General features: G+C 36.4%; 2 protein-coding genes across 5 annotated transcripts in view; one reads left to right on the plus strand and one right to left on the minus strand.

The window, feature by feature from the left end:
* LOC127429340 (glucocorticoid receptor-like) overlaps nt 1-15,232 on the plus strand; it is a 111,098-nt gene extending 95,866 nt beyond the window's left edge. For both annotated transcript variants that reach the window (XM_051678317.1, XM_051678318.1), the window contains 5 exons: nt 1-33; nt 4,943-5,087; nt 6,603-6,733; nt 9,733-9,890; nt 10,141-15,232. The exon at nt 1-33 is cut by the window's left edge and continues 246 nt beyond it. In XM_051678317.1, coding sequence (XP_051534277.1) covers nt 1-33; nt 4,943-5,087; nt 6,603-6,733; nt 9,733-9,890; nt 10,141-10,302 — 629 coding nt within the window. In that variant the 3' untranslated portion in view covers nt 10,303-15,232. The remainder of the gene's footprint in view (nt 34-4,942; nt 5,088-6,602; nt 6,734-9,732; nt 9,891-10,140) is intronic.
* A 3,376-nt stretch (nt 15,233-18,608) lies between these two features.
* Nucleotides 18,609-22,172, minus strand: part of LOC127429339 (rho GTPase-activating protein 26-like) — a 138,630-nt gene continuing 135,066 nt past the window's right edge. For all 3 annotated transcript variants that reach the window (XM_051678316.1, XM_051678314.1, XM_051678315.1), the window contains one exon: nt 18,609-19,562. In XM_051678316.1, coding sequence (XP_051534276.1) covers nt 19,474-19,562 — 89 coding nt within the window. In that variant the 3' untranslated portion in view covers nt 18,609-19,473. The remainder of the gene's footprint in view (nt 19,563-22,172) is intronic.

Raw genomic sequence — 22,172 nt, forward strand, 5'->3', positions numbered from 1 at the left:
TATCCGCCGTCAAGTGGGCCAAAGCACTTCCTGGTGAGCCCTCATACCCAGCTCTTGCCATATGTCCCAGTTACAACTGGTATTAAGATGTGTTTCGGGCAGTCCGAAAACAAGTGATCTAATCACACAAACCACATTCAGAGGTAGTCGAAAACTCGTGAAGCAATGTTTACTTAACTGATAAACACTTAAAGGCTACATGGTGTAGTTTTAATTTAGTATATTAAAGGATTATTCCAGGTTCAATAATTTAATCTCAGTCGACAGTATTTTGATTACCAAAAATTTTTTTTGACTTGCCCCTCTTTTTCTGTAAAAAAAAAAAAAAGCTAAATTTGGGTTCCAGTGAGGCACTTACAATGGAAGTGAATGGGGCCAATCTATAAGCATTAAAATAATCACTGTTTCAAAAGTATAGACACAAGACATAAACAGTATGCGTGTGAACATGATTTTAGTGTGATAAAATTGCTTGCTAACCTTTTCTGTGTAAATTATAGCCAGTTATACAACTTTGTTGCCAGGATGACATAATGCTGTAACCGCTAAAACAACCATAAAAACGACAATTTAAACAACTTTACAGCACAAATAATACATGTTTTAACAGAAGAATTAATGCAAATGCTTTTAGAAAACCATAAGCTTCACATTTCTGCCTTTAAACTCTCCAAAAAAATTGGCCCCATTGACTTCCATTGTAAGTGCCTCGATTTTGTTTGTTTTTAAGGAGGGATGAGTCTACATTTTTTTTGTGTGGTAATCAAAATTATACTACAAGTGCTGTTGATGAGCTTAACTTGTATTGAACCCGGAATATTCCTTTAATATTTTTATATTATATAGCGTTACATTCACCTAACTCCCACCCACACTGTGGCTATCAGTGGAAGTGGTGTGAGAAAGAAAGCACATGATTTATTAATCGCTGCAAGTATTTACTCTCTTCTCTGCTCTGGTTGTGTGTAATGAGCCGACTGAGCAAAAAGACTCATGGAGGAGTATTACGTAACGACATGCTTGAGCAAACACAGTTCAAGCAGTCCTCTGAACGTCCCCTATAAAGCAATAGTTTCACACCAAAGATAAAATTCTGTCACCATTTACCCACGTTGTTCGAAACCTGTTTGACTTTCTTTGTTTTGTGGAACACAAAAGGAGAAATGTTTAAGAGTTTTCCGAAACAAAAGTAAAATAAAAGTTGTCCTTAAGACTTTTGTGCTAGTTTCCAAATCTTCTGAAACCATTTGATATGTAGCTTTTTGTGAGGAACAAATAGGAATTTCTGCATGAGACAACTTTTATGAGACTTTTATGATGCTTTTCGTCATTTTGGTCCCATTTTCCTTTTCATTATATGGAAAAGAGCTGTTAGGATATTTATAAAAAAATCTAATTTTGTGTTCCACTGAAGAAAGAAAGTAATACAGGTTTGGAATGACATGACGGTGAGTAAATGATGACAGTATTTTCATTTTTGGGTGAACTATCCCTGCAGATTGCCAACAGTAGAAAAGTTTTAACTTTATCTGCTTTCCTGACGAAACAAGTCATTGTTTTTTATTTTTTTGTTAAAACATGACAGGCATGTGGAAGTTACAAAATAACATAAGATAAGTAATTACTCGCTGTTCACTTGGGAAATATGTCAGGCATTTATAATTAATGGGTCTTATTTAACCTCTTCAACTCTGGGGCACTTTAGGGTTGCCGCTTGAAAGTTTTCACCCTCAACTTTAAAAGCTCACCTTTCACACATACTGTGGACTAATTGCAAAAATTGGTCTCATTTTTCAGAAAACCCTCCAAATAAAAAAATTTAAAAAATCCAATTATTCATAAATAATATTCCATATGTTTAAAATCTTATGATGAATATATATATATATACAGGTGCATCTCAATAAATTAGAATGTCGTGGAAAAGTTCATTTATTTCAGTAATTCAACTCAAATTGTGAAACTCGTGTATTAAATAAATTCAGTGAACACAGACTGAAGTAGTTTAAGTCTTTGGTTCTTTTAATTGTGATGATTTTGGCTCACATTTAACAAAAACCCACCAATTCACTATCTCAAAAAATTAGAATACATCATAAGACCAATAAAAAAAAAACATTTTTAGTGAATTGTTGGCCTTCTGGAAAGTATGTTCATTTACTGTATATGTACTCAATACTTGGTAGGGGCTCCTTTTGCTTTAATTACTGCCTCAATTCGGCGTGGCATGGAGGTGATCCGTTTGTGACACTGCTGAGATGGTATGGAAGCCCAGGTTTCTTTGACAGTGGCCTTCAGCTCATCTGCATTTTTTGGTCTCTTGTTTCTCATTTTCCTCTTGACAATACCCCATAGATTCTCTATGGGGTTGAGGTCTGGTGAGTTTGCTGGCCAGTCAAGCACACCAACACCATGGTCATTTAACCAACTTTTGGTGCTTTTGGCAGTGTGGGCAGGTGCCAAATCCTGCTGGAAAATGAAATCAGCATCTTTAAAAAGCTGGTCAGCAGAAGGAAGCATGAAGTGCTCCAAAATTTCTTGGTAAATGGGTGCAGTGACTTTGGTTTTCAAAAAACACAATGGACCAACACCAGCAGATGACATTGCACCCCAAATCAACACAGACTGTGGAAACTTAACACTGGACTTCAAGCAACTTGGGCTATGAGCTTCTCCACCCTTCCTCCAGACTCTAGGACCTTGGTTTCCAAATGAAATACAAAACTTGCTCTCATCTGAAAAGAGGACTTTGGAACACTGGGCAACAGTCCAGTTCTTCTTCTCCTTAGCCCAGGTAAGACGCCTCTGACATTGTCTGTGGTTCAGGAGTGGCTTAACAAGAGGAATACGACAACTGTAGCCAAATTCCTTGACATGTCTGTGTGTGGTGGCTCTTGATGCCTTGACCCCAGCCTCAGTCCATTCCTTGTGAAGTTCACCCAAATTCTTGAATCGATTTTGCTTGACAATCATAAGGCTGCGGTTCTCTCGGTTGGTTGTGCATCTTTTTCTTCCACACTTTTTCCTTCCACTCAACTTTCTGTTAACATGCTTGGATACAGCACTCTGTGAACAGCCAGCTTCTTTGGCAATGAATGTTTGTGGCTTACCCTCCTTGTGAAGGGTGTCAATGATTGTTCTCTGGACAACTGTCAGATCAGCAGTCTTCCCCATGATTGTGTAGCCTAGTGAACCAAACTGAGAGACCATTTTGAAGGCTCAGGAAACCTTTGCAGGTGTTTTGAGTTGATTAGCTGATTGGCATGTCACCATATTCTAATTTTTTGAGATAGTGAATTGGTGGGTTTTTGTTAAATGTGAGCCAAAATCATCACAATTAAAAGAACCAAAGACTTAAACTACTTCAGTCTGTGTGCATTGAATTTATTTAATACACGAGTTTCACAATTTGAGTTGAATTACTGAAATAAATGAACTTTTCTACGACATTCTAATTTATTGAGATGCACCTGTATGTATATATATATATATATATATATATATATATATATATATTTGTTTTTATTATTATTTATTTTTTATTTTTTTGTCCTAACTTTGTAAGCATGTAATTCTGGTTCTGTTTACTCTATCTCCCTCCGACAAGTCTTATTTTATTTAATCACAATATGCAGATCTGAAATTAAGGTGGAGCTCTAATGCATTTTAGCCCTCGCAGATGTGCTCGTCCATAGACATTCAGTCTAATCTTCAGTTCATGCACCACCCCCATTGATTCATCGAATATCTCGGCCTCTGAATGGACTAGAAGCTTAATCTAGGTGCCATTAGAAAGCTGAGATCCCCTTTGCGATGATGTACCAGCCATTGTCGATAACATATATTTCCGATGATTTGTTTAGCATGCTTTTCCTGCTGGATGCATATTTTGTTCTGGACATCTGAGATATAAAATTGGATTATTGACACAAGCAAGCTCACAGACAAGTAAAAAAAAGGCACATTTTTTAGAAAACTGCCTAAGGTAAAAGCAGATATAAAGTTTTAGCTATTTGGAGCTTACAGCAGCAGTGATCGCCACATAAAAGAGATGTTTTTATTTGATGTCTTATAGAAATCATATCTTTCGAAAATCTTTTGAATTTTGGTATTAGGGCAACAAAATAAACGTTAAAGTCACATTCTCAATGTGACGTTAAAGTCACATTGAGAATGTGAGCTTTTATTTGATATATGATTTATTTTAAGTGCTATTTGAAAGATTTTCATATTAATATTTCTACCAAAATACCTCTAGGTGGCACTTATTTGCGACGCGGACGTTTTCAGGCCTTATTTTGTTATTTTATGTAACATAAATGCAGAAGTGATGGTTATCTATGAAAAGTTCAGATTCAAAGCTTTCAAACGATACCACATATGCCTGACTTATGTATCTGGGGACTTGAACATTTTAAGTGTAAACTTTTTTCGAGACATAGCGCCCCCTTTTGGACCCGCAGGCAGGTCCACGGTGTTGGAGAGGTTAAGAAACACAATTAGAACTAATTTATGCCGAATTAAATGGTTCATAAATCCATTCTTATTTTAATTTTTGCATTGAATTTAAAAGTGGCTTTGTGAACGATTTTCACTGTATTTAGTTTTGCTCATGTTTCATATATAAGGCACAATGTCTTTGGAACAGAACAGACTAGTAGCAAAGAAATGGCATTATAAAGTTGAATCAGAGCATTTTAAATCAACGTCAATCGTATAATATTCATTTTACTTCCTGAAACACATTCTGCCTTCGTAATTCAAACCATTTTAAATGTTTTGTTTAAAAGTTGTCTCCAGGGCCCAAAATCAAGTTCAAATAATTCCTCGTAAAAGTAAAAAGTTCCTCGTAAGTGTTGTCATCTAGAAAGTTACCAAAGGAAAAGTACTAGGACTGTAGGTGGAAAAGAGCCTTATGTCTCTGTCCGTTTGTCCCATCAAGGCTTCAGAAACCTGCATCTGGATGATCAGATGACTCTGCTACAGTGCTCCTGGCTCTTCCTCATGTCCTTCGGCTTGGGCTGGAGATCTTACCAGCAGTGTGATGGAGGAATGCTGTGTTTTGCTCCAGATCTCGTCATCAATGAGTAAGATAACCTTTCCTGCATGCTGTTTCTATGATGTAGCTTGGAGAACAGGTTCTGTGTTGTTCAACCAGTACTTTATTACAACTGTTGTTTCCAATCATATAACCATCCACAGCACAATCACATCAGTTGCTGTAGTTTAGTGAATAATACTTGTTTGTTGAGTTTGGTGAGCTGGGATTGAAAGAAGGCAAATGGACATTCATTCAAAACCCAAAGTATTCATAAAAGGGATATGTATTGGTGCAAGAGTCACTTCCTGTGTCTACCTGTGTTTTATCTTAATTGAGAGCATGTTGTGAATAATAGCACTGTGAAATGCAGTGATTTTGTTTTTTAACTAGATGCATCTCCCGCACTTCATGTCAATAGAGCGCAACAGTGCCCGCCCACTTTTTCAGCCGTCTCGGTTCCGCAATTATTTTCCCATTCGTTTCTTCCACAGGGATGTCATAAAATCCTTCATCAAAGAGTTCTAAGCCACGAACCAAACAATTCAGCTCTGAGGTGAATCGCAACATTACAAACTTTGATTTGTAGCAAAAAGTCTTACACGAGGGAATGAACTACAATCCCATGTGGCATTGCAAATGACGTAATTGAATTAAAAACGAGGCCGAATTAATTGCATCATTCACAGTGTGTCGTGGAAGTGGACGGTAACTGCAGAGCTCTTTTGGTGCACTTTGTTCACCTCAATTCTCTGATTAGTGCAGCAATTCTCATTCTCAGGATTTATGGGTAATGTAGTTCTTCACCAGGAATTCTGCTATTTAACACGATTGTGAAACAATGAAGTTGAAATAGAGCAAACTGGTTGCTTCAACAGAAACATGTACCATTGTTTAACAACCTCAGAGCTCACAGTAGGTCTGTCTTGAAAGGTTTATAATTAAAAATCAATTTGCTTATGGAAAAAATGAACAGGATTTTTACATTCGGAATCCAACTGTTGCTCTCTATAAGTGTCAAAAATGACTTTTTTTTAACTTTTATTATGGGGCAACATTTCCCTCCTGCATTATTTACATTTGTAAGTGTCGTTTATTTATGTCATATACTAAATGAATTAAAATAGTTTCTTATACCGTATCTAAACCCATAACTGACCTAGCGTAAAATATTATGAAATATATAAAATGGTAATGATAATAACAAAAAAAAAGCAATTAAAATAATGTTTGTAGCATCTATATATTCCTACTGTACGTTGCAAGTTTACTACCCAACACTGTTAATAAGGTATACGCAGTAAATCTGCATATATTGCATTTGGATTCATTTTGGGGTTTTCCTGTGCATAGTTTCTTATATTATGTTAAATAAAAAAATATGTAAGTCTTTTGATATGTATCTCTTAGTTAAAGTAAAGGAATGACGATCTTTACATTTGTAATATTTATAAAAAAAACTGATAAATGCGCATGCACAGATATTTGTGGGGCTTTTGAGGAAAGTGCCACAGAATGCTTGTAGAGTATGAATGTGTAATGAATATGTGTTTGTATGTTAAAGGGAAAGGATGAAGCTGCCCTACATGAGTGACCAGTGTAACCAGATGCTGAAAATCGCCAGTGAGCTGGTCAAACTGCAGGTGTCGTACGACGAGTATCTCTGCATGAAAGTGCTCCTGCTTTTCAGCACAGGTACCAGCAGAATCCATCTGTATATTGTATGTGTCTGTATGAGAAAAAAAACAACTAAAATATATCTTTTTTAAAAATCTATATTTAATGTCCATTTATTTATTTGGCAAGTAGCCGTGTAGTAAACATCAAAAATTGACTGACTGACTGTATGTTATCCTAAATAAAGCCATTTAGGGCGATATAAGACCCTTGCGAAAATGACCAGCTGACTGCACATTATCCCTTAAACATCATCCTTGTGATTTTCACCGCAATTCATCTCGCTCTGTATGATGCATGTTAATGCACTACCATGGACAGACTGTAATGGTTGAGTTTAATTGGCTCATAAAAAGTATATTGTCTTTAAACCCCAGAATGATACAGAAAAAGGTTACACTTAGATGCGCTATGATTGCCACTTGAAGAAATGGAAATCGCATTCGTTTCTGAATCCATTTTTCAGGTTCCATTTAGCCATTTCTGAGTAAAGGAGTCTCAAGGTCAAGCACTTTATTTCTCTGGCGACATCATGTGAATCTGTATGACCTGAAACGATCTGTATGCCGGAGACCCAAGACAGTCTGTCTAGCAGAGACAAGGATTTGCGGTCTCAGAACGGAGAGATACTGAGAATAAGTTCGGAATGGCATACTACTCTATTTCTACAGTGTATATTATGGATACTCTGTGCTGTATGCAATTTTTCTGTATGAATGGAATCTGATTTGGTTTATTGAAATGTTGTACCAGGACCAACAAGGATGTTGATCCAAGAGCACGTCCTACTCTTGGATCAACCGTCATAGTCACCGTTCACATTGTGCAGTAGATGTTCTCACTGAAATAGAAAGTAGTGTTCAGTAAGTAGCAAGCTAGTATGCCATTCAAAACATAGTCTGAGAAACAACTGAACTTTGTGGTGAGCCACAGAGTTTGTTCATCAGATCAGGTGATGCTGAAATCCCGCTGTCTCCTCTGATAAGAGATCAGCATATAATGTCACTGAGACTATCAACCTCTGCGACATTTTGCATAGGTTCATTTGAGTCTAAGTGTTTGCCTGGGCTGCAGTCCAACACCCTGTGGCCTCTAATCCCCGGCTGATTCTGCACTGATCTGATCGGCACAGGCAAACAACCATTACTTGAAACAAATTTATGTTTCCTTCTATTTTGCATACTTTCCGATGACTTTATATAAAGTTAACTGAAGAAATGTTTTTTGTGTTTACCGTTGAACCGTATGATTTTCATGACTTTCGGTTGGAACAACATAGTTTTGACGTTATTGAAAATGAGGCTGTGAGGCCCTACAATGGCATCCATTGTACACTCACTGAGGACTTGGTTCTAATAAAGTGCTCGACGTGGTCTTCTTCTGTTGTAGCCCATCCGCCTCAAGGTTCGACACATTGTGCATTCTGAGATGATATTCTGCTTTTGTACTACAATTGTACAGAGTGGTTATCTGAGTTACTGTAGCCTTTCTGTCTGCTCGAACTAGTCTGGCCATTTTCTGTTGACCTCTCTCATCAACAAGGTGTTTCCGTCTGCAGAACTGACACTCACTGGATGTTTTTTGTTTTTGGCACCATTCGGAGTCAACACTAGAGACTGTTGCGTGTGACAATCCCAGGAGATCAGCAGTTACAGAAATACTCAAACCAGCCCATCTGGCACCAACAATCATGCCACAGTCCAAATCATTGAGATCACATTTTATCCCCATTCTGATGGCTGTTGTGAACATTAACTGAAGCTCATGACCTGCATCTGCTTGATTTTATGCATTGCACTGCTGCCACACGATTGGCTGATTAGATATTTGCACGAATAATTAGGTGTTCCTAATAAAGTGCTCAGTGAGTGTATAAAGCTGGATAAAGCTCCTAGATTACAAAACACTTTAAACAACAGTACAACCCATTGAAGACACCGTAAGACTATTCCTTACAGCCTCATTGTCATTCCCGTCAAAAATGAAAGATGGCACTACTGTGAATAAGGTTCATTCAGTGGCACTGCAACACCACTATTAAATCAGCAGCACGAAACATACAGCGTGACCAGTGTAGTACGATTCCCGAACGAATAACTCTAATGTGACGGTTCTTTTGAATATACAACGCTAAAGATAATGCTCGACCAGAGTAGTGTAAATCCCGAACAAATCCATTTTATGAGTTTCTTTTAAATCTGCAGTGCTAAACAGCACGTCCAGTGTTTCTCGTACAAATAACTCTGAGTCGGTTCTTTTAAATTTATAGTGCAAAAAAAAACATACAGCATGTCCAGTGTACTCCGATTCCTGAACGAATGATTCCTATGAGCCAGTTCAATGTAGTCCGATTCCCGAATTAATTAATATAATTAGCTGGTTCTTTTGAATCTACGGTGTAAAACTTACAGCACATCCAGTGTACTCTGATTCCTGAACGAATGACTCTTATGAGCTGGTTCTTTTGAATCTACAGCACTAAACATACAATGTGTTCAATGAAGTCCGATTCCCAAACAAATGACTCCTATCAGCTGGTTCTTTTGAATCTACAGCACAAAATATACAGCGTGTTCAATGTAGTCCGATTCACAACAAATGACTCTCGTGAGCCGATTCTTTTGAATCTACAGTGCATCCAGTGTACTCTGATTCCTGAACGAATGACTCTTCTGAGCTGGTTCTTTTGAATCTACAGCACAAAACAGACAATGTGTTCAATGTAGCCCGGTTGCCAAACAAATGACTCCTATCAGCTGGTTCTTTTGAATCTACAGCACAGAACATACAGGTTGACCAGTGTTGTGCAACTCCCGAACAAACAACTCTAATAAGCCAATTCTTTTGACTCTATAGAGGAAAACACACAGCGTAACCAGTGTAGTCTGACTCATTTTTAATGAAATACAGAATTTGTTTGTCCTTGAAATGATTTGATTAAAAGGCAATAATCTACAACAAAAATCTCTTTATGCAACAATGCTGTCTTGACTCCATTTGTGACATTGTGTTTACAGTACCAAAGGATGGACTCAAAAGCCAGGCAGTGTTTGATGAAATCCGCATGTCATACATCAAGGAGTTGGGCAAAGCCATTGTAAAACGAGAGGAGAACTCCAGTCAGAACTGGCAGAGGTTTTACCAGCTCACTAAACTCTTGGACTCCATGCAGGAGGTAAGCTGGGATTTCTCGCATTTAGCAAACACAAACAAGATGCTTTATCGGCACAGACCTTATTATTGAGTCAAATAACATGGTAAGGGAAACCAATCTAGTAGCACAACAAACAATCTTTGTTTGTGTGTATGTGTGTGGTTTTACACCCTACAATACCTCAACTGTAGCCTACAGTCCTGGTGCTACATTGTTGGCCCCCATTGTGCTATATATGAAAGCCTTGTTGATATGCTGCCTTTGTCCGCAGATGGTGGAGGGGCTCCTCAACTTCTGTTTCTACACATTTGTGAATAAGTCCTTGAGCGTAGAGTTCCCCGAGATGTTGGCGGAGATCATCAGCCATCAGCTACCAAAATTTAAGGACGGGAGTGTCAAGCCACTTCTGTTCCATCAGAAATCACTGCCTTAGGACGTAGCAATGCCTTAAAGCCACCCTTCCTCTACCAGCGATAGTCCAACACACCCACTCGCCCCCAAACCTTCAGAGGGAGGAAGACATGTTTAGCCCTTTACCTGAATCAAGTTACAACACTTCAAGCCTTTGTGTCCACATGGTGAAAAATGACTTTGAGAAACACACCTTTTTATCGATATTTTCTCTTTTTTTGCATGTAAACTGCTGAAATGTTTACAAAGGTATATCAAAAAAGGGAAAATGTGCCTTTTTTGCGCTTTGCAATGGTTTTGCATACATGCTTTTGTGTTGATATCTCACATTCTTCATTTTTTTGTTTTTGTTTTTTTTTTTGCTCTCATACAGAGCGACTCTGATGGTTCTGTATAGTTGGCAGCTTAAGGGGCCATTCACACCAAACGTGCTTTTGCGTCCATCTGCGCTGTTTTTGAATTGTTTTTCTATGTAAACACACGCTAGGTTGACATTTGACAATTGTGGCATGTTTTTTCAGCGTCTCGTGCGGAAGCGCACAACTTTTCAAAACGTGTCTTGAGACACCTGTATCCTGTTCATTTCATTGCGCTGCATCTAGATTTCTTTTTTTAACACACGTTCGGTGTGAATGGCCCTTAACACTGCGTCCTAACCAGACGTGACAAAGTGAAAGGGATAAAAGCTCTTTTATCGATCATTTGTTTCTATTTCTGCAACATCGCACCATGTTTTTTTTTTTTTTTTTTAAATACATTTTTCTCCCGATTTAATATGCAAAGACAATTATTAGCCAGTCATTGGTTGATTCCTTTGAAAAGCATAACACTGTGGCTCTGTTGTGCTTTCAAACCATTATTAAACATTAGAACATTTGTACCACCTCAGAACAGCAAAATTGACTTCAGGGCAGGACGATCTGTTTGAAAACAGTCATTATTTTTGCAGTAATAAAAACATATTATTTTAGTTTGGTGGCAGAAAGTACAGACTTTTAACTGAAATTTAAATATATAATTATGAATATCTAAATATGAATTAAGTGAATTATTAAAGAGTTTATTTTGTTTGTTGATTAATAGCTCAGGTTTACTTATGAACGGTCAATAAATGACCATTTATTGGCTATTGCATTCATTTGGATGTAATTCAGAAAGCTGGTGGTCATTCCTGAATTTAAGGGATGAATTCAGGGTTAATTCATCAGATTTCTATCCATCCATTATGGTCAGGTGTGGAACGGCAGCCCCGGTACAACCGCCCAGATGATTTGTTCACTGTGTGTTGAGCATTATTTTTATTTTTAGTCATTCTTTGGTTTTCAAAAAGCAGTTTTTAATTTGACGTTTTTGATTTCTCTTCACATATACTAAATCTAGTAATCGGATATGAGGCATGCCAGTTTTTGAACACTTTTCATGTTTTTTGCCTTTCAAGTATCCCAGTGGTGCCGAGCCACAAACATACTCCTTTGTAGTAACTACCAGAACAAAAGCAACATTTGTTTTTCTGACTGCACAGGCGTGTGCTTGTTCATTGTTACGTGTTAGCTACCATTCATGTTTGTACCATTGGGTTTCACATTTACTCGCAAAACGGCACCAGTTGAGTTTCACTCCCAGCTTAAAGGAATAGTTCATCCAAAATTAATATTCTGCATTATTTACATTATTTTTTATTTCTTTTATAAGAATCTACTTCGACTCTTTGCGACTCTTTTCCATACAGCAGTTCATAGTCACCACGTCCGTCAAGCTTCAAAAGCGACAAAAGCACCATTAAAGCAAGTTATACCGTGCGATTCATGGTAGGAAAGGACCCAAATTTTACCACAAATCTTCCCTCTGCGGCAGCTCTCAAATCACATTCTCCATTCCGTGTATTTAAACACATGAAAGAACAAATGGTGTTCGGCATCAGTGATGTCGATGTGTTGCAGTGCTATTTTTCTAAACTGAACGCGTACACAAATGACATTTTAGAGCTTTAGCTGAGGGGAAGATTTTACATGAAATATGACTTTTATTTTGCTCTGTTCTCTTTAGAAGACATGGATTTAGTGCACTATGGTGGGTTTTTAGTTCTTTTTGAAGCTTCACATAGTCACTATGAACTGTAATGTGGAAAAGAGCTTGTAAAGATTCTTAAACAAATTCCCTTTGGATATCATGGAGTAAAACAACAGCCTACGGGTTTGGAATGATGTGGGCGAATAAATAATGGAATCATTTTCATTTATGGGTAAAGCACTCATTCATTAGGGTCAAGTATTAGCCCAGACATGAAGACATCCCGTATGGGATGGGTATTGTCTCACATTTACTGCTTCAATATGGGACATTTTGCCATCCAACCCGGGGACAGTGCTCAAGACGAACACCCTGAGGGTAGACGGCTAATTCTATCCCTCATTAGGGTTGCCATCTGTCTAGTATTAGCCAGGATGTCCCGTATTTTGGCCAAAATGAAGACAATCAGTACAGGATGGGTATTATTCCGCATTTAAGAGGTGAAACGTTCACGGGGGGCCTTGGCCCGATTGGGTGGCGAACCACTACAAGGGAACCCCTCTGGTCGGACAGTGAAATGTCTTGTAATGAAGCAGCAAAAGGAAAATGCTCAAAGGGGAGTACCTTGTGGGTGGACGGTCAACCCTATCTTTCACTAGGGTATCCATCACTAGGGTTGCCATCTGTCCATTATTAGCCAGGACGTCCTGTATTTTGGCCAAAATGAAGACGACCAGTACATGATGGGTATTGTCTCGCATTTAAGAGGTGAAATTTTCACAGGGGCCCTTGGCCCAGTCGAGCGGTGAACCACTATAGGGGAATCCCTTTGGTCAGACAGTGAAATGTCTCGTAATGAAGCAGCAAAAGGAAAATGCTCAAGGGGGAACACCTCGTAGGTGGATGGTTAACCCTAACCTTCACTAGGGTATCCCTCATTAGGGTTGCCATCTGTCCAGTATTAGCCGGGATGTCCCGTATTTTGGCCAAAATGAAGATGACCAGTACGGGATAGGTATTGTCCCGCATTTAGAGGTGAAACGTTCACGGGGGGCCTTGGCCCGGTTGGGCGGAGAACCACTACATGGGAACCCCTCTGGTCGGACAGTGAAACGTCTCGTAATGAAGCAGCAAAAGGAAAATTCATGGGTGGATGGCTAATCACTCATTGTGGTGGGAAGGCAAACGTCTCAAGCATCCTATATTCGCTTAGCGAAAAGTCGGCGACCACTCGCTGACCTTCTAATCCGAGTTTCATTCTAATTTTAGGATATTATTGCACTAGTTCCTTTAAAGCACTCACTCATCAGGCCGAAATAAAGACGTCCTGTATGGGATTGGTGTTGTCCTGCATTCAAGGGGGGAAACTTTCTATTATTGCAGGCATTTTACAAAGCTTCTTGCATATTTTTCGTGGCTCTTGTGTGCTTAAGACAATAGAACATTAAAACATTAATAACCAACAATATTATTTAGAAAAATACAACTACATTTGGTTATTTGACTAGATTCAGATGTCCACTTTGGCATACAAACTTTTGAGTGCCAGTGTGACCTTTTATGACCTTGTACAGTATTAAAACTCATGTGAGCACTGGGTTTCTTAAACTCAAGTTAATATTGTGAGAACCGGGCAAGGTTAATTCCCAGTTTCACTGTTGGTTGTCATCACCTGGTGTCTGTATGTATTACTCATAGTGCTGTAATACAATCCTCTATTGAAAAGGCGAGTGCTGTCGGCTTTTACATTTCGTGTGACCGAGCACATTGTTTGTTTAACGCTTATTTTCAGTCGCTTCATTTATTTAACATGAAATTGAAATATAAACAGTACATATCCCATTCCCTCCCAGTGGATCGCTCAAATATTTCAGTGTATTTTACGAGACTATTTTTACAAGGAAAAATTGCTCGCTAGGTTTGTGAGATATTTCTCATTTTTTTATTGTTTCACAGTAGGCCTTGCAAAGGGAGACCGTGAGCCATAAAATGTGCGTTGTGTAAATTTAGGAGAACACTGAAATGTCTAGAAAATATTTTTTACTTTTTCATTTTGGAAATCATTGATTATTTTTAATCTAAACTAAAATGTAATTACGCAAATTCTCTTTGATATATAAATCATTTTACAAAAAAGAAAAAAAGAAAAATAATATTTTAAAACATAAAAAAAGTTTTATTGTTATCTCTTTTGTCAAGAAATGTATTTCAGATGCACTTTTGAAGAAAAAAAGTGTTACTATGTTGTATGTAAATGTAAATTCTATATAAATCGATAGGTAAATATGAGTAATCTCTGTTTTAAAGAATGACAGCTTAAAGTTATAAGCGTGCATGTGTGTGTGGGGGGGGGGGGTTATTTTGAGTAAATTTTGTATAGTGCAACAGAGTGACCAAAGCAATGCAGATTTAAAAAATAAAAATAAAAAATATTATTTAAAGAAGTTACATTTTACAGTAGCACTTACTACCCAACTCTAGTACTTTATTTTATCTATTTCAAATTTTATTTTATAAAGATTTAGGTTTTGGTCGCATGTATAATGCTGTAAAATTAACTAGCCTTTACAAAAACAGATAGATAAAAAAAAGAAGAAAAAAAAAGACAGCTGTGTGTATACATAATGTATCAAAACCTGAGATTTTGCACTACTCTAATACTGGCCTGACATAGTCTATTTTGTACAAAAAAATTAATGCAAATACTATCTTTAAAGATTAAGGGCAAATCATATTTCACTGGTATATGTCTTTCATTAAAGTCTTTTTTGTTTGTTTGTTTGTTTGTTTGCATTTTAGTTATATGTAAAGTAATCCAATGTATAAAGGGTATACAATGTCTATTTGTTGAAAAATTGGATTTGTATGACTTCTGTATTACACCTCTCCTGTAGTCAATGTTGATCTTTACACCTATTTGATTAAATGTTGGTCAAAAGTTGTTTGGAGGGGGTAGTGTCTTTGTTTTACTGTGACATGATTGTGCTAGTTTGTTATGTTGTCCATTTAATGTGAACTTCGACAGCACAAATCTAAATTTAGGCCATGGTTTAGTTTCTCAGCCATAAAAAATTGTCTGTAAATTTCAGAATTATTAACTAGCCGTCATAAATGGTACAATAGGTGGAAAGCTCTTTTATATAATTAGATCTACAGTGTATTTTAGCAAATGTACTCAAACCAGCTCCAAAAAGTTGACGTTTTCTTATTGCAATATAAAAATGATCCTTCGTTCAGTAATGAAGGTCCTTTGACATGTAATCTGTTAGTCAATTCACTTGCATACTCTCTCTTTGTCCAATATTTAAATTGCCTTAGTTTTTTTGTTTTTCTTTTCAGGTAAGCTGGTTGCACTGAAGCATGCTATGAGAGTTTTCTCTTTGAAACCCTCCTCATTAGCAACACAGGACTAAATAGGCTTCAAGGAGATTTTTCATGTCTATTTGTTTAACCTCCTGAGACCCCTGCATGTCTGCTGTGTGCTTTTTCCATTCCCCTTTTTGATTTGTAACTGGCAGCCCCTAAGAAACATGACAAAAAAAAAATATAATAATAATTATATGTATATATACATAAGTACATTTTTTTTGGTATTTTTTTTTTTTAGACCAACTAGATTTCCCTAAAAATTGATGTCCTCATATGTGGACAAGTTGTGAAATTGTATATAATATCAAACTATAGAATTTTTTTTTTTTTTTATGTTTCCAGGAGTGTTGCTTATTTATGTTTTTGAGACGTTAAAGACATTACATTATTAATTCTGATTTAAAGTAATGGCCAGCATCATCCAATCATTGCCAACCATGTTAAAATAAATTTATACATTATAAATTCTGAATCTATGTACTGATAAACATTGTCCCATGTCTGCCAAACATGATGACTGGTCCAAACATCCTATCAAAAGTTCAGTTTCAGGCTGCAGATTAAATTTGAATTGAATGTTCCCTTGCTCTCTGTTTAGTGAATGACTTAACCTTCAGTGTGCTGTCTGTCTGCACTGGTCTCAGAACAGTTTGAAATGCACCTTATTTTCATCCTAACTCCATATAAAGCCTCTGAAAGCAACTTTTTCCAGCTTTTGGACGAACCCTTGATTCTCAATGTGATAATGCACAGTGAATATAGCAGATTTTAACTGAAACTGATACAGTCCACAAATGTGGTCATTGTGTTTAATAGCTGTTTTGTGATTTGTTGAAAAAAAAAAAAAAAAAATGAAACTAGAGACTAATCTTTTGACTCAAACGGGTTTCAGTGTAAAAACTTAATTAGGTTTCTTACCAGATGTAGTTTTGTTGGTGTTTCTCCCAAAGACAAACTCCACTGTGATTGACGCCATATTGTTTGATCACGTGACTCCTTGTGTCGAAAGTTTAACCCTTTACTGACAGCACAGAGTCTCCTGAACTGAGATCAGTCGGTTTAAATTTAATTATGCGTTGCATATAGCGAAGTCAAAACTTAATGTCCACGCAGGTGGACAGGGGGTCTCAGGAGGTTAACATGCATTATAACACCTTAACTTTATTCCGATAGTTGTCTTGACTGAATATATACATACACACACACTACCGGTCAAAAGTTTTGAAACACTTGACTGAAATGTTTCTCATCTTAAAAATCTTTTGATCTGAAGGTGTATGCTTAAATGTTTGAAGTAAATTTTGTAGACAAAAATATAATTGTGCCACCATTTCAATTTATTTCATTATAAAACTAAAATGTAATTAAAAAAAAAAAAAAAAAAAAAAAAAACCTTTTTGAAATTGATGACTTGGACCAAATAATAAAGAAAAGCAGCCAATAAGTGCCCAACATAGATGGGAACTCCTTCAATACTGTTTAAAAATCATCCCAGGGTGATACCACAAGAAGTTGGTTGAGAAAATGTCAAGAGTACATGTCTGCAAATTCTAGGCAAAGGGTGAGTACTTTGAAGATGCTAAAATATAACACAGTTTTGATTTATTATGGATTTTGTTTAGTTACAACAAAATTCCCATAGTTCCATTTATGTTATTCCATAGTTTTGATGACTTTACTATTATTCTAAAATGTGAAGAAAAAAAAAATATAATAAAGAATGAGTAAGTGTTTTAAAATTTTTGACCAGTAGTGTGTATACAGTTGTGCTCAAAAGTTTGCATACCCTGGCAGAAATTGTGACATTTTGGCATTGATTTTGAAAATATGACTGATCATGCAAAAAAAAAAAAAAAAAAAAAAAACCTGTCTTTTATATAAGGATAGTGATCATATGAAGCCATTTATTAACACATAGTTGTTTGGCTCCTTTTTTAAATCACAGTGATAACAGAAATCACCCAAATGGCACTGATCAAAAGTTTACATACCCTTGAATGTTTGGCCTTGTTACAGACACACAAGGTGACACACACAGGTTTAAATGGCAATTAAAAGTTAATTTCCCACATCTGTGGCTTTTTAAATTGCAATTAGTGTCTGTGTATAAATAGTCAATGAGTTTGTTAGCTCTCACGTGGATGCACTGAGCAGGCTAGATACTGAGCCATGGGGAGCCGAAAAGAACTGTCAAAAGATCTGCGTAACAAGGTAATGGAACTTAATAAAGATGGAAAAGGATATAAAAAGATATCCAAAGCCTTGAAAATGCCAGTAATTACTGTTCAATCACTTATTAAGAAGTGAGCTCTAAAGGCACGGGGAATCTTGTGAAAATTAATGGCAAGATGAATGCAGCATGTTATCATAAAATACTGGCAGACAATTTGCATTCTTCTGCACGAAAGATGCGCATGGGACGCTCTTGGACTTTCCAGCATGACAATGACCCTAAGCACAAGGCCAAGTTGACCCTCCAGTGGTTACAGCAGAAAAAGGTGAAGATTCTGGAGTGGCCATCACAGTCTCCTGACCTTAATATCATCGAGCCACTCTGGGAAGATCTCAAACGTGCGGTTCATGCAAGATGACCAAAGATTTTGCATGACCTGGAGGCATTTTGTCAAGACGAATGGGCAGCTATACCACCTGCAAGAATTTGGGGCCTCATAGACAACTATTACAAAAGACTGCACGCTGTCATTGATGCTAAAGGGGGCAATACACAGTATTACGAACTAAGGGTATGCAGACTTTTGGGTCATTTCATTTTTTTCATTGTTGCCATTGTTTTGTTTTATGATTGTGCCATTCTGTTATAACCAACAGTTGAATATGAATCCCATAAGAAATATAAGAAATGTGTTTTGCCTGCTCACTCATGTTTCCTTTAAAAATGGTACATATCTTATATATATATATATATATATGTAAATAAATCTAAACAGCTTGATTTTTTTTTTTTTTATTTATTCATTTGATATCCTAAAGAATATTAAGGCTCAGAAAAATGTACATTATATTTTTTTGTTTGTAAAAAGTAAAAATGAGAGATAAATCAGATGTCAAAAAATTAAGTTAGTATGCTACAATAAAAATATAATTCACATTTTACAAAAAAAATTATATCTTATCAATTGTCACTTATTTACGATGTTAATACACTCCAAAAGAATAATGCATCATAAATAAGTGTTACATATGAAGTTAATTCACATGAAAAAAATATTTGACACTTTTTATACTTACATGCTAAGAGAGAGAGAGAGAAAAAAAAGGGAAATTCTAAATATTATATTTATAATATAATAAAATTGCTTCCTGAAATACAAAAGAGTGCAAGAGTTTTTCCCACAACGGGAACTGTTAATTTCCAAAATTTAACAGTTCCCTCTTAGTAGTTCTAAACAAAACAGATACGACAATCTGAAAAACAAATAAGACATTCAAAAAAGCCCCAGACTGCATAGAGACAGCACACAATTAACATCATGGCAAGTACTCACAGGCATTGGTATTAAAAAAAAAGAATCTAAATCCATAATGGGCAACCCCTTTTTTTTTTAATTAACTGAATTTATAAACAAATGTAAATTTGGTCGAGGCAGCAGCATAAACTTGGTCCCAGGGTTTATTTTTCCCTTTTTATCTTAGGTTGAACTTTAATTGAATAGTGCCAGAAACCCATACTATCACACCGACACACTCTGGTTTACTAACTCGGCTTCTCTGTTGAAGTTTGGGTTCTTTTTGGGTCTCTGCCTCGCCCTTTTCATTTACTCCAATCAAAAGCAAGTCCCTTCCAGTCCCAAAGCTAGAAAAACTCCACGTAGTTCTCCGGGATTAACCCCGTCTTCCCATCCAAGGTGCCCTCCAGCCATCCTGGTTCCCTTGACGGATGAACTACAAGACAAGACGAGAAGAAAACGTAAGATCATTTTGGTCACGCGGACAGCTTTACCAGTCTGTCTGAGAAAAGCGACCCATGTGACAGCCAAAAAAGATCTAATTGCCCAGCATGAATAAGGACAGTACTGTTTCGAAATATCGCCAGTCTTTTAAAGGAATGTTCTGTATTCAAGTTAAACACCTGCGGCATATTGTCGATTACAGTACACAGTAAATTATTTCAGTTTGTCACTTTAGAAAAGAAAGCAAAACTTTTGTGGGACACATTTTATATTAGGTGTATTTAACTTATATGTTCTTAATTTGGTACTAATTTGGTAAAGGTACTTATTATGTACATACGTGTTGTTCCACTGCATTTAATTACATCTGTAGTTATACTGTTAACCTTAACCATAAACCTTATGACCTATAAGGCATTTAGATACGCCTTGTGGATCCAAAAGTAACTTCTCTGCCAAAAGTAGTATCTGGGACCTTTAAAAATCAGGGAAGTGGAATATCTTTATAAAAGCCTAAATATTTGTGAACATTTTGATACCTCACTCAACCCTCTACAACATTTCTGACCCTGACCATACCCCAACCCTTACCCTAAACCCTAACCCTACTCTTAAACCTACCCGTACCTCAAATTTATTAGCAGCAAATGTGAATCCTGTGAGAATTTTGTAGAACAACATGTAGTTACACAATAAGTACATTGTATTGTGTGTATTTCCATGTTAGTACATTGTAGTTAAAGACAACTGATATGAAGTGGGACCCTTTTGTGTGTAGTTACAACCTTACAATGGAAGTCTATGGCTGTGTTCAGAATTGAATACTAGCTAGAGTACTGCACAGTATACACTGTATACTACTACCTACTGTGTTTTAAAAAATCTTAATTGAAATAGACATTATTACCTGTTTCAATCATTATTGTGCTACATTGATGTCACATGACTTCACTAAGTTTTTCACATGACCTAGAAGGAGTGCCGTCCAGTTACCTTTTTTTTTTTTTTTTTTTTTTTAAGCTGTTTTTCCAACTTCGGGCACTTTTAGCACTGTGGATTTCAAGAAAGTAAAGACTCTATTTTTCTTCTTTTTTTTTTACTAACAATGTCCAAAAGTGTATGTGCTGAACTACAGGAGATTTGTCACTTTTGTCATTTTTTCTTAAAGTTGTGAAAATTCCCACCTTAATTTAAGTGTAATTTCCAGCACATCTTCAATTCTGTATTACGTTTAACCTCGTACGACCCCGAATACACATGCGTGGACATTGCATTTTGGCTTCTCTATATGCAACGCATAATTTAAATTAATTTAAACCAACTGATCCAGTTCAGGACACTCTGTGCTGTCAGTAAAGGGTTAAACTTTTAACACATGTCGAGTCATGTAACAAAACAACATGGTGCTGATCACAGCAGAGTTTGTCTTTGGGAGAAATGCCAACAAAACTACATCTGGTAAGATGTTTCTGGTTTAAGTTTTTACATTGAAACCTGTTTGAGTCAAAAGATTAGAGTCTCTAGCTTCATCCAATATGCCATTTTTTATTTGAGCTATTTATCGCGAAATGCCACGTTGCTAAACACATTGTACACTAATGTGTACTTTAGCAAACATTTTCCATAGAAATCTTATATGGTTCATTATCACAATGAGAATAAATGGGTTCATCCAAAAGATGAAAAATATTGCTTTCAGAGGCTTTATATGGAGTTAGGATGAAAATAAGGTGCATTTCAAACTGTTCTGAGACCAGTGCAGACAGACAGCACACTGGAGGTTAAGTCATTCCCTAATTAGGGAGCAAGGGAGCATGCAACTGCTCTCTATGCAGCTAAGTGCAGTTAATTCAAACTTCCTATCAAAAGTTCAGTTTCAGGCTGCAGATAATGTTTGGACCACTCAACATGTTTGGCAGACATGTGACAATGATAATCAGAACATAGATTCAGAATTTATCATTTGTATAATTTTATTTTAACATGGTTGGCAGTGATTGGATAATGCTAGCCATTACTTCGAATCAGAATGAATTATGCTAATGTCTCAAAAACATGAATAACCAACACTCTTGGAAATATAATAAACAATAAAAAAAAACGGACATTTCACAACTTAGTCACGCTGTCCACATATGTGGACATGAATTTTTAGGAAAAATACTAGATTTTTTTTTTTTTTGTTTTGTTTTGTTTTGCATGTTTATTTGGTGCTTCTATTTACAAATTAAAAAGGGAAATGTTAAATGCACACAGCCCTAACATTCGGGTCTCAGGAGGTTAATGGAATTCTGTGCTGGAAATGACGCTGATGGAAATGACATTTTTAATTATTTTAAAATAAAATGCACGACTCCTTTGTCTTGCTAAGGTTTATTTCATATCTAACATTTTATTTTCCTGAATACACACTATTAAATAATGTTTTCATTATATTTATAATCATTTTTGCCTAATTTGGCAAAATGACAGCATGACTGGAAATGATGCCCAATGAAAATACTCTGATCACACGTAATATTTACTGCAGATTTTCATACAGTAATTTATATTGAAAGTCTGGGTCTGGGACAAAGCTATAAGGGTAAAATCTACACATAAA

This window comes from Myxocyprinus asiaticus, chromosome 38, assembly GCF_019703515.2.
Source record: "Myxocyprinus asiaticus isolate MX2 ecotype Aquarium Trade chromosome 38, UBuf_Myxa_2, whole genome shotgun sequence".
Lineage (NCBI taxonomy): Eukaryota > Metazoa > Chordata > Actinopteri > Cypriniformes > Catostomidae > Myxocyprinus > Myxocyprinus asiaticus.